This window comes from Prionailurus viverrinus, chromosome X (genome assembly GCF_022837055.1).
Source record: "Prionailurus viverrinus isolate Anna chromosome X, UM_Priviv_1.0, whole genome shotgun sequence".
Lineage (NCBI taxonomy): Eukaryota > Metazoa > Chordata > Mammalia > Carnivora > Felidae > Prionailurus > Prionailurus viverrinus.
In genome coordinates, this window is record NC_062579.1 from 59,305,944 (window position 1) to 59,318,889 (window position 12,946).

At 35.6% G+C, this 12,946-nt stretch overlaps 1 protein-coding gene across 2 annotated transcripts in view; it reads left to right on the forward strand.

Annotated features, from left to right (window-relative positions):
- The first annotated feature begins 754 nt into the window (after positions 1-754).
- Positions 755-12,946, forward strand: part of SH3BGRL (SH3 domain binding glutamate rich protein like) — an 84,826-nt gene continuing 72,634 nt past the window's right edge. For both annotated transcript variants that reach the window (XM_047844900.1, XM_047844898.1), the window contains exon 1: positions 755-1,007. Coding sequence is in view for 1 of the 2 variants with exons in the window: in XM_047844898.1 (XP_047700854.1) it covers positions 963-1,007 (45 nt within the window). In the remaining variant the exon portion in view is untranslated. The remainder of the gene's footprint in view (positions 1,008-12,946) is intronic.

The following is a 12,946-nucleotide window of genomic DNA, read 5'->3' on the forward strand; positions in this document are numbered from 1 at the left end:
TCTGAAGTACAGGGTCCCTCTCTAGACATTATCAATTGTTTATTCATTCCCTAGAGTTATAAATAACCGTTTATTTTCTCTGTTCATCATTTAAACATCTCTGCAACATACTATTCAAACTCCCTTTCTTCAGTCAGTTAAAAAAACAAAACAAAGCAAAAAGTCATTCACTTTCTTACACTGTATTTTCAATTTTGTTATTGTTTGCAATTTCTTCCTCCATTATTGAGTTTGCCAGTCAGGCCTCCTGTGAATTTTCACAGAGACAGGATTCCCTATCATAACAAAAAGTGAAACAGAAAGAAAACTAGTCCTGCCGTTTCTGGGCTTAGAGAAACCTGAAACTTCTTAAACCTTCTGTGTCATTGGTTACTTCTTCAGTGCCTAATTTCTGCTACCAACCAACATTAGATAATCACTACATAATAGGAGTCTTAAAATGCACAAGGCTTGGAAGGCATGGGCTTTCTTATCAGTGTCTGTATTCAACATAGAGCGTCTTATTTCAAGAAAGGTCTGTCTTATTTGCATACATTTCTGACCAGGAAGTTATGCACAGAACTTTTAGTTTCTGTGGGAAAATGTCCTTCATTTTAATATAATTTAATTCAACCCTTTCTTTTGTTTTTTCTTTCTCCTCTACCTCTTCTCGGGGAGAGAATAGTAAAAAATAAATGTTTCAACAGATCTCGCGGTGTTATTCGAGATTCCCTAATAAAAAAAAATAGAAATGATGCAAATGAGCCTGTGTTTTCCAGGCTTTGGGGCTGAGACTGCAGTGTTCTGAGCTCAGTGAAAGCAGTCAAGGGAGGAGGCGGGTCTCTAGCAATTTCCCTTTCTAACTTCCCCCACCCTTCTCTTCCAACCTCTGTTCCACCTCTAGGTGGATTCCAGCCTTTGCGGCAGCTGCTCTCTAGCCCTTTGCAGGACCCAAACAACAGCGGCCGGCCATCGTTCCCAAGATGGTGATCCGTGTGTATATTGCATCTTCCTCTGGTTCTACGGCGGTAAGGAGGGTGGGGAGACCACTTTGTTTTCCTACATACCAGTCTCCTTCTGCCCCAGAACCCTTAAATTGAAGTTCCTCTGGCAGCTGTTTTTTCAGAAAACACACACATCTTCCACCCCTCCTCCCCTTCTTCTGTTTCTTCTCTTTGTTGCATCGATTTCATTTTTCCATGGGATTTAGCTTTGTTTGCCTTATGTTAGAACCACATTTCTTTTTTGAAGGAAAAAGGCGGCTACTGAGTTTTGGTAGATGGGAGATGGTGGCTTAGGGTCTTTAAGGTTAGGGGAAGAAGGCAAGTAAAATCACACACTGGTGAGTTTCTGGAGTGGGAAATTTGCCATTTGTGCTTCTAGGTACTGAGATGAAGGGCAGGAGTGCAGTTCTGTAAGGATGCAAAACATGCTAACTGAAGATAATTGAGTGGAGGCCTATTTAGGCATTGTGATTATTTTTGAAGTGAGACCCCTTTAATCAGAGAGTTATATTGCCAATGTGTGGGAGAGGGTGTTTAAATTCAGCCTAAAAAGTGTTAGAACTAGGCAGAATGGGAGGGGATTTGGGGAACAATGATGCAAAGTTGTGGGGTTTTTTTAACTTTAATGTGACAAGGGGCCTGTTTTTTCCTTCCATATTGGCCCTTATTTTGATTTTTTTCTTTTTTCTTTTTTCAAAAGATTTTACTTGTAATATTTCTAACTGCTTCAACTATATTAAGAACTAAAAATGGAACTAAAAAATAAGTGGCTTCTTGTGTAGAGGCAGACTCCACTTGCTTTTTTTTTTTCAATGTTTATTTATTTTTTTGAGAGAGAGACACAGAACATGAGCGGCTGAGGGGCAGACAGAGAGCGAGACACAGAATCTGAAGCAGGCTCCAGGCTCTGAGCTACCAGCACAGAGCCAGACATGGGGCTTGAACCCAGGAACCTTGAGATCATGACCTGAGTTGAAGTAGGACCCACTGAGCCACCCAGGCACCCCTCCAGTTGCTGCTTCTTAAAATGATAGGACAGGTCCCCCCTGGATTCATGTGCTTTTAATTTAGAATAATATATCAGCAGCTGTGGGGAGCAATAGGGTAAACTGGGGTGAAAGCTGAGTGTATATCCATGATAAATGAAAGTACCTGTTTTTCACAACTCAAGAGAAAAGCTAACAGTAAGTAGCACATTTCTTATGTGTGAGTTCAGGATGTAGGAGGTAGGAACTGCATCCCTCTTCTGAGCTTTAGAGCAGCAGCTATTCCATGTTTTCACTGTTATTGTTTATTTTTGTTTTGTTTATTTACCCCCAAGTGGGTTTGGGATAAAACTGAAGGTTCTGGGGGTGCCTGGGTGGCTCAATCGGTTGAGTGTCCGACTTTGGCTCAGTTCATGATCTCACGATTCTCGTGGGTTCAAGCCCCGCATGGGGCTCTGTGCTGACCTCTCAGAGCCTGGGACCTGCTTTGGATTCTGTGTTTCCCTCTTTCTGCCCCTCCCCTGCTCGCACTGTTTCTCTCTCTGTCTCTCAAAAATAAATAAACACTAAAAAAAATTTAACTGAAGCTTATGTGAAATCACAGGAACCTTGAACTTTGAACTTTATCTTCTCTGGTCACCGTGTGTGGGTATGTTCAGACAGTTTTCAGATGGAATACTTAACTTTACATTTTTGGGGCAAGTTTAGGTTGAAAACATAAAGAGAACTTTTTATATTACCTTTGAACTTTATTTTATGTGCTTCTTGCCTCATTATTATCCATATATATTTTGATATTTCAGAGGAACATTTGAGTTGCTCAGAGTCTCAAGTCCAGTATAACAATTGTAAAATTTTAAAGACCAGATTAATAACTTTACTTAAATTCCTGATTAGATTGAACAGATCAGGAAGTTAGTTTCATTTTGGGTGATACGCAGTTACAGTACTGCTATTTATTCTTTGCTTTCTTGTTCTTCTACCCCTCCTCCAAAAGTATATTCAAAAAGAAACTCCATTCAGAATTTCTATTAAAGTAAGAACAATTGTACCTCTCTCTTTATTAAGATTTAAGTTTCTAAGGGCCTTAAAAAATAACTGCTTTCTCTTATTATGTACATTGTTAGACTAGAATGGTGAAGATTCTACAAATAGTAAATATTTATGCTATTTGTGTTTTGTTTCAATTTTTTCTTATGCGTAATTAGATCTGTCTGTTATTTAAGTAACTATAGTTTTTGAGCCTGTTATCAAAATTATACATATTGACAAAATAAATTCTTATTTTTTTATAAATTATGGATACTTTTAAATAATACTAAAATGGTATAAAGTGAGTGTACTTCAGGAAGAGCTCATTTATAACATAAATGGGAAATATTCAAGTGGCAATACTAAGTTTTTCCCTTAAGGTTGCTACCATATAGTTTTTAACACACAATTTAGAAATTTTGGGGTAAAAATCATAATAGGAACCCAAAAATTACTCAAAGTGAGATAGTCTTATAAGTGATTTAAAAAACAGAAAAGTTTTCATTTACTCAACTCTGTCCCAATACAGAAGAGTAACACTTGCTTCTCAAAAATTTAGAAATGAAAGTAAGTATGTTAATTTTTGCAACGGATTTCTAGAAAGCCATAATAATAATAGTAGTGGGAACACTTAATTGTGTCAAGTGCTATCTAATTTTTTTCTTGACATTTTTTAGTCCTATGAATCAGGTCTTATGATTATCTCTCTTTTTAGGTTAAGGAAATACAGGTTCAGAAATGTTAAACAACTTTCCAAGGTCACATAAGTAGGAAGCCACAGAACTTGTATCTAATACAAGCTGTTTGAATCCAATAACATGTGTTTAACCACCAACAAATATATTGTTCCACTGGTGCATCATAGCTAGGAGGCATGAGAAGATAAATGTGAATAGGAGGTGAGAGGCACAGAAATAACTATGCCCTTTAAGTGGAAGAATTGCCTGAGTATGTGTGTGTGTGTACACACACACACACACACACACACACACACACCCAGAGGTTAGAAAAAAGAGGAGCTGATGTGGAGGAGAGATAGTATGTCCAAAGCTGAATGCCAGTAAATGGGGTAGATGACCATTCACTCAAGGACTGGGAGATAGAGACATGCCCATTTGGAACTGTTTTTTATAGATCAAGGTATGGAAATTCAGGCATTAATATTGTTTCTTTTTATGGAAACAATTTAGCAGCAATGCAGTTCCAAAGTTGTTTGTTCATAGGAAGTGATTTAGCGATTTCTGCCTGTTCAGAGCTGTTTGTGCATGTCTTGACCCACTGTAACACAGAGGTATACACCATGGTTTTTTTTTTCCTTGAGATTGTAATGCCCTATAAATTTGTATTTAATGGAAAATAGTAAGCACAGACCTATAAAAATAAATTTCAATAACTTTTAACAAAAATCAATATTGGCCTTTGATCAGAATTGCTAGAGTGATGATTGCTTAGAGATTTTTAACTGGTTTGAGAGGGTTTTTTTTTTTCTCAAACTTCTTTTCCTTGGACCCATAATAATCTCCATTGTTTGGTCTCTATGCATTCTAGGTGTGCTTGGTGTAGAAATGTTAAGATTGTGGTAGGATAGATCATTTCTAGGGGTTTTATTTATGAAATAAAATTTGTAAGATGATCTCTTTTATGACTGCTAAAACATAAACTATTACTAATGAATAAATTAAATATACATAATTTTTCTTTACGACAGTATCTGCTATACAAGTTATAAAAACATTTAAATAAAACAAATGTTTGTGATTGCCAAAGCATGAGTCACAGTATTTTTTTTCATTTGGATAATATAGATGTGGAATAATTAAACTACAGCTATTCATCTATATGATTTCCAAGTAATTGTATTTTAGGTGACAGAGTATTTTGCTGTTCTGACTCTGCATTTATAAATTGGACATTGATTTGATGTATGCTATAGTCTTTGTTATAACTGTCAAGATTTGATTGAATGCTGTTTAAAGGTATTGATAAACTACTTAAAAGGACAAAATCAGAAACTGTTCATCATATGAATGCATTGACATACTTTTTGGATGTTCTAAAACAGTGGGAAATGATAACTTTCACTTGGCAAATGCAGGAACTCAATATCAGCACCTTCAGCCTGATGCTCTATATTTGATGACTGACTTCCTCAATTTCAAAACAGTAATGACAAAGTTTTTGGAATAATTTTGCCCAAATTAAAGAGGCTTGGAAAACACAATTATCGGTGATGATTTTTGAGCTTTTAAAAGTCAAATGGTTTCAGAGAAGAATGTATTTTGGAAATTTAGTATAAAATTAGACTTATAATCTGGTAGAAGAGAAAGATAAAGTGGATTTATCTCTAGCTCAAAGACTAATTTCTCTACTGAGGAGGAGTTTCAATCAATAAACTGTAAGGTCAATTCTCCCCTTGAGTTGACCTGAAAAAAAAAAAATTGACGCCTCAGATACAATCAGGTCAAGTGTTCTAATTCTCTGTGGTTAATCTTTAAATTCTTCTCTAAAATATATATCGCACAGTCAAATATATATCTTTTTTAAAGTTTATTTATTTATTTATTTATTTATGTTTTTAATTTTTGTTTAATGTTTATTTTTGACAGAGAGAGACAGAGCATGAGCAGGGGAGGGGCAGAGGGAGAGAGAGACACAGAATATGAAGCAGGCTCCAAGCCCTGAGCTGTCAGCACAGAGCCTGATGCAGGGCTCAAACTCACAGACCGTGAGATCATGACCTGAGCTGAAGTCAGATGCTCAACCTACTGAGCCGCCCAGGCGCCCCAAGTTTATTTATTTATTTTTGAGAAAGAGAGGGGGAGAGTGCAAGCTGGGGAGGGGCAAGGAGAGAGGAAGAGAAAATCCCAAGCAAACTCTGTGCTGTTAGCACAAAACCCAATGAGGGGCTTGATCTCATGAATTGTGAGGTCATGACCTGAGCTGCAGTCATGAGTCAGATGGTTAACTGACTGAGCCATTAGGTGCCTGAAACATATATCTTTTATAGAAATATTTTCTGCTTTAATTGAATTATCCATGGTTATATTTCGTTTCTTACTGATAAAATTAAACAGTGAGAATCTGTTGGTGATTATCTGACCATCTGCTTTCAGTTATGCTTTATAGCCCACCAGGAGGCCTTTTAAACCTAGTACTGAATTATTTCCTCCAATCCAGACCAAGATTAAACAAACGTATATTTAGAGAGAAGGGGAAGCTCATTTATTATGACTTTTTATTAATAAGAGAGCCAAAACTGGCATTTACACTTGGCCAGTTGAGCAGAATTCTAAGCAAAGGGCTAATTTGCTAGCCCAGTCCTTCACATTTTGGCTTTATTAGGTTGTTTAAAGTTTTGCAGATTGCCAGAACCATTAGGCAAAAGTTAAATATAAATTCAAAAAAATCATGACAAATTCAAAGATTGTATATATAAAAGTATACAGTGTCAGTGTTGCTAGATTTTTTATTTTATTACTCATTCATTAATGTGACTAATCAAGATTTGAGTCTAGTAATAGTAAAGGCTAACATTTATTTATGCATTATATATATCAGGCACTGTGCCCAGTGTTTTACATACATAATCTTAATTAGTTCAATCCTTATAATGACACTGGGGTGTAAGTACTATTATTATATCTATTTCATGCACTTGGAGAGAGTATCCCTAAGACCCAGAACCATTAGGTATATTCTTCAAGATCAAAGAGTTACAAATGGCAGAACTGTGATTAGAACCCAAGTTTTTCTGACTCCAGAAGCCACTGCTAAACACTGTATAATTTACACATCCTTTTAGTGTATAGGTATTGAACAAAAATTAGGTCAATAGTACATTAAAACCTTCTCATGTGACTATGGATCTATAATTGTCATTTAACACTGGATGATGCCTGGGTCGCCTGGGTGGCTTAGTCAGTTAAGCGCCTGACTTCTGCTCAGGTCATGATCTCACGGCTTGTAAGTTTGAGCCACGCGTTGGGCTCTGTGCTGACAGCTCAGAGCCTGGAGCCTGCTTCAGATTCTTTATCTCCCTCTCTTTCTGCCCGTCCCCTAATCATGTTTTTCTCTCTCTGTTCTCAACAATAAATAAATGTTGGGGAAAAAAAAGACTAGATGATGCCTAACCAGGGAAATGTGTCTTCATCCATAATCTGTACATGAATTAGGTGCAACTGAGGGAAGTAAGGGGGTTGGTTAGCAGCATCAATTTCAGATACATTTTAGTTATTTCTTTAAAATAAAAATAAAATTGCATAGGGGTGCCTGGGTGACTCAGTTGGTTGAGGGTCATGAGATTGAGCCCTGCATCATGCTCTGTGCTGTGAGTGGAGCCTGCTTAAGATTCTCCTTCTCTTTCCCTCTGCCCCTCTCCTGCAACTTGTACTCTCTTTCTCTAAAGTGGAAAAAAAATTGCCTAGCCAAGGACAGATTTTAAAATAGCATTTGTGCCATGTATTGAAGTTTTATGACTTTGATTCTTTTCTCTAAAAAATTTTTTTATGTTGCTATAAACCAACATAATTCAGAGATGGCTTTCTTTGATTCTTACCTTCTAAATTTATTAGGAAGGCAGTACTAGTATGACTTGTAAACTCTGGTTCTGGATTCTAGTCTGAGTTCTGGCCCTTTGGTTTAGTCCTTTCTGAAAATGAGACCCTATCAGAGTTGGAGTTAAAGCCAAACATTTTTGTTTAGGGGATTTCCAACAGTGAGTCAAAACAAATAGAACTTTACCTTTTAAATACCAGAGAATATTTATTTCAGTTAACAGTTACAATTTGGGAAAATTTTGTCTGTTTTACCACCACCACTTAGACAATTATTTCATCATTAAGTGCAGCATATTTCTCAATGTTAAAATTAAAACAGTAAATATAGGGGCACCTGGGTGTGTCAGTTGGTTAAGCGTCCGACTTCAGCTCAGGTCATGATCTTGAGGTTTGTGAGTTCGAGCCCCACGTCAGGCTCTGTGCTGACAGCTCAGAGACTGGAGCCTGCTTCAGATTCTGTGTCTCCCTCTCTCTCTGCCCCTCCCCCACTTGTGCTCTCTTTCTCTCTCTCTCTCTCTCTCTCAAAAATAAACATTAAAACAATTAAAAAATAAAAATAAAACACTAAATATATACTTAATAGTAGCTGCAATATCAGAAACCATTCTATCCAGCGTGGTATTTCAGTTTATTTAGAAGGAAGATGAGGATAGGTTAAAAATATGATAAATTATCTCACTTTAAATTCTCACGCAAATAATTTGTCAGTGAGCTCTTAAAATGTACCAGGGATAGTGGTAAGAACTTTACATACATTATATACATTGAATTCTTTTGACAACTCAACAAAGTCAGTACTCTTAACATTGTCCATTTTTAAGAAGAGGAAACAGGGTCAAGAGAGCTAGCAAAGCACCCCTCCCCCAGGTTTGTCTGATGCCAGAGCTCATGATCTTAACAACTATGCTATTTGGCCTTCTGGTTGATATTTACTGATTATCCACTATGAATGTGGCTTTGAAATTAATTTATAAGTCATTGCAAAATTGCTTTTCTGATAAACTTGGAAAATCATGAAAAGTACTTCTTAATTAATTGCTTTATAGCAGCACCAAGAATAATTCTGGTGGTCTGTTATATCATGTAGAGAACTTAGAATTCTTCAGAGCAGAAAATCAAAGTCATAATAGCTCAATATGTTCTATTACTTAGAATGCAGAATATGTACTTTTATCTCAATATAAGAAAATTACTTGTGTAAGGCAGTCTAACTAAAAGTAGATGAGAGAAATTGTTTTTAGAATGGATTTTAAGCTTTCAGCTAGACCAGGTAGCTTTAGGGTGAGGTATTGCCCATGTGATGTGTAGGTCGCTAAACCTTTCTGTACTTCTCGTAACCCCCAGAAATGGAATATAGCTGTCATAAAATGAGAATATCATGGAAGAAAGCTTCTACAAGTGTTTTAGAAATCCATTACTGAAAATTATAGTATATGATTTCACACTTTCAGAAACTTAAATATTTTTGGTCTTGTGCATCAGCTAACTATTTTGAACTCAAAAGATGGAGTAGTCGGGGTGAGGCTTTTTCAATAAATTTCTATTTAAAAATTTAGGAATATTAAGTTTATATTTTCTAAGCAATGTTGAGAGGACAATCAAGGGTGGTGGGATGATATACAGAGTTTTCCAGAGACAAAGACTTGGTGAATTTTAAAGGGAATAAGTAGGAAGTGTGACAGGATCTGGAATAAAGCCAATTCTATACCAGAGTTGGAATTTTTAAGAAAAGCTTGTTGAAAGACAAGTACAAAAATATTATGAGGAAACTGTGAATAAACATTGACTTATTGTCCAGTTGCATTAGTGCTTATGATTACATTTGGAAGTTTAAATAATAATTTTTGTTTGGTATCTGCTTATATCCCCTTAAAAATTGGTTATGATCAGACTCTGCATGGGAACCTTAAGAGAGAAGTTTATATATCTCACTTGGAATTCAGTCTGACTACCAAAAGGTTGATCTCAAGAACTAAAACTACACATCCCAGGAAATTCTTATATTGCCCAAATATCAAGGACTGCTCTGGAGAGGTCCTACCTTCCATACAGCATATGTGTACTTTTGAAAGCCAGTGACTCTAGATTTCATAAAAAGTAATGCACTCTATGATGCTTCAAAACACAAAGGATCTAACACAATCTTATCTAAATAATTTATGTCTAGATGACCAAGTAAATTTTCTATAAATTAATTTCTAATTACTTTTTGAAAATCTCTCATATATAGAGATGGATTTGATTTTTTTTTACTGCATAATGTGGGTGGATAAAGAAATATTAGAACTGTCCTTTTAGGATAATGTTTAAAACCAGGTAAACAGTTCACAAGCATATTATTGCTTGGAATATATAGAGAACATCTCAAAAGGGGCTCTTGGTACAACAATTAGATACCTTAATGTGCAATACCTCATGCTGAGAGATTCTGGGGGAACAAAAAGCAAAATCTGAATTATTTGGTTGCCAAAACATGAACTGCTTCAACAATTATAAAGAAAAGTAGTTAGAATATCTCCTAATGAGTGAGGCCATTATGACTAATTTTATACCCGCACTTGCAAAAAGGACCATTATTTGATGCCACTATAAGATTTCCTGAAAATATTTGAAGTTGAAATGGTAAGCATTAATTTATGTGTCTATTTTGGTTTTGTTTTAGTAAAAATGTATAGCAGCATTTATTTCATGTGATTACCAATGAGCCCTTATTTTGTAAAAGCATATGATAAAAAAAGATCGCATGTTGTTGTATTTCACTCATAATGTGGAATTTAAGAAACAAAACAGATGGGGGCGCCTGAGTGGCTCAATTGGTTAAGCATCCTACTTTGGCTCAGGACATGATCTCACGGTTCATGGGTTCGAGCCCTGCGTCAGGCTCTGTGCTGACAGCTCAGAGTCTTGAGCCTGCTTCAGATTCTGTACCTCTCTGTTTCTCTGCCTCTCCCTTGCTCACACTCTCTTTCTGTCTCTCAAAACTAATAAACATTAAAAATTAAAAAAAAAAAGAAAAAGAAAACAAGTGAACTTAAGGCAAGGGAAGGAAAAATAAGATAAAAACAGAGAAGGAGGCAAACTATAAGAGACTCTTAAATACAGAGAACAAACTGAGGGTTGCTGGAGGGAAGGTAGGTGGGGGGATGGGCTAAATGTGTGATGGGAATTAAGGGGGGGCGCTTGATGGGATGAGCACTGGGTGTTTATAAGTGATGAACCACTGGATTCTACTCCTGAAACTAGTACTGCACTGAAACTAGTACTAACTTGAATTTAAATAAATAAGTTAAAAAAAATAGACATTGAAAAGGGAAAAAAATAGCATTAGAATGTTTTTCTAAACATTTTCTCAAGCTGTAGAGATTGTCTTTACCACAGTAATTAAGTCATATAAAGTGGGTTTCTGTATATAAAAGAACAGATTTTGAGGCCAAGTCAATGTTTTTACAGTTTATGTCTTAGCTTTCCTCCTCTCAGAATGACGAGCCTGTCGAAATTTAAGATTCTTTGTAGAGCTCTACTTTAGAATAGTACTATTTCAAAATTCAATGGAGATAACAACTTACCTACCTTCTCCACCAGACCATGAGCTCCTTACTGTCCAGAATATGCTTATACATGGTAAGTTTCTAAATAAATATTTGTTGATGCATAAATGGATGAGATGTTTAAATTCAAGTACAAACATGTCATCCAAATGGAGGTATGCAGTTGATAGTGAGAAATGTGTGACTAGAACTTGGGGAAGTTGGTGGCTAGAGGACAGGTTTTAGAGTCATTCACAAAGAAGTGCTTGAAACCATAGGAAAGAAGAGCTCACTTGGAGGGAGGAATTATAAAGTGAGATGAGAAGAGGGCTGAGAACAAACACAGTATCTTGGTGGATGTTCACATTTAGGATGGTGTGAAAGGAAGCAGATGCAGAAGGAAACAGGAGGATTCATTAAGAGAGATCAGAGTAACATCCTTTAGTGGAAACTGGAGTAGGGAAGAGTTTTGAAGAAAGGTGACCATTGTTGGCTGGTACCATACAGAAATTGTAAAAAAAAGAAAGAAACTGATTTGAAAAGGCCATTGAATTAAAAATAAGGAAATTATTAATGATCTTGAAAATTTCATTTTCAGTGGAATTCTGAGGACAGAAGCCATATTAGAAAGTGTAAATAAATGCATTATGTAATGATGAAGAGGTGAGTATGTAGACTAACATTTGAGTAGTTGGATGAAAAGAAAAAAGGAAGATAGTTGAAAATAATTAAAATAACATTATTTTAGAGTGATTAAAATAGAACAAAACTAAGTGAAGTGGAATTTTTCCCTGAAAAATCCTATTTGCCACTTTCCCCAGCCTAGATTTATCAGAACATTGTTTTTTTTTTATTTCATTGTAGAATCAATTTTAAACTAACTCAATTACTAGTGGCTGAAATATTGAAGAATTAATATTTTAGAAATTATGACACAGAGAGAAGATGAATATTTGTGATGAGAAAACAATGAAACCAAATAAACATCTTTATTTTATTTATTGAAATTTTCAATCTTCTTTATCAAGACATATCTAAATTACTTCAGAAAGCATTCTCTTTAAAGTATAAAAGCCTTTGCTAATTTCAGTGACCATATAAAATCTGTGTTGACTATGTAGCAAAATGTCTTTATTTTTAGTGGTAAATTTAAATTACCCTTGTAAGAGAATAGGCGGGAATGTCAAAGTTCTTATAGAAATTATAAAGAACAGCTGGAAAATTTACCTTACTCTTACTTCAGTAAGAGTTTAGGCAAACTTCAGCAAAGACTACTTTGACTCTTTAGAAAATATTGCTCTTCTCAACTCTAACTTCTATTAGATGGATTATTTTAGTCATAAAAAAGTACAATTTATCCTCTTTTTTTTTTTAGTTTCTTCTTTTACATTTAGTCCCCCTACTCTCAATCCTAATATGGCTTCCAAGAGGCAAGAAGGAGTATAGGGCTGGGAGATGAGTAGTTAGTCAGATAACCCCCTTAAGATTTCTGGGCTGACTTGGGATCTGGTGAAAGCAATTAAAAAAAAAAAGACAAAGAAAGATAAATGAAAAGAAATTAGAAATGTGGGAATCCACATAAATTATTAAATTCAATTTTATAGTGTTTATGGAGCTCTGGTTTAGTACTTCTACATTTAACAAACTTTATAATATGTGTACATACATATACTATATAAAAATTTGGCAGAGATACTCAAGTGCAGAATCTTAGATAGGGTGGACAGGCCCTGCCAATTCTAGATCTCTAGGCTGTACTGAGGATTCTCTTATTCCAAAATTCATTCATTCATTCATAAAATATTTACTTTCATCCACTGGGCTAAACTCTGGATCCGGGTCCTCGAGGGCAAAAAACAGCC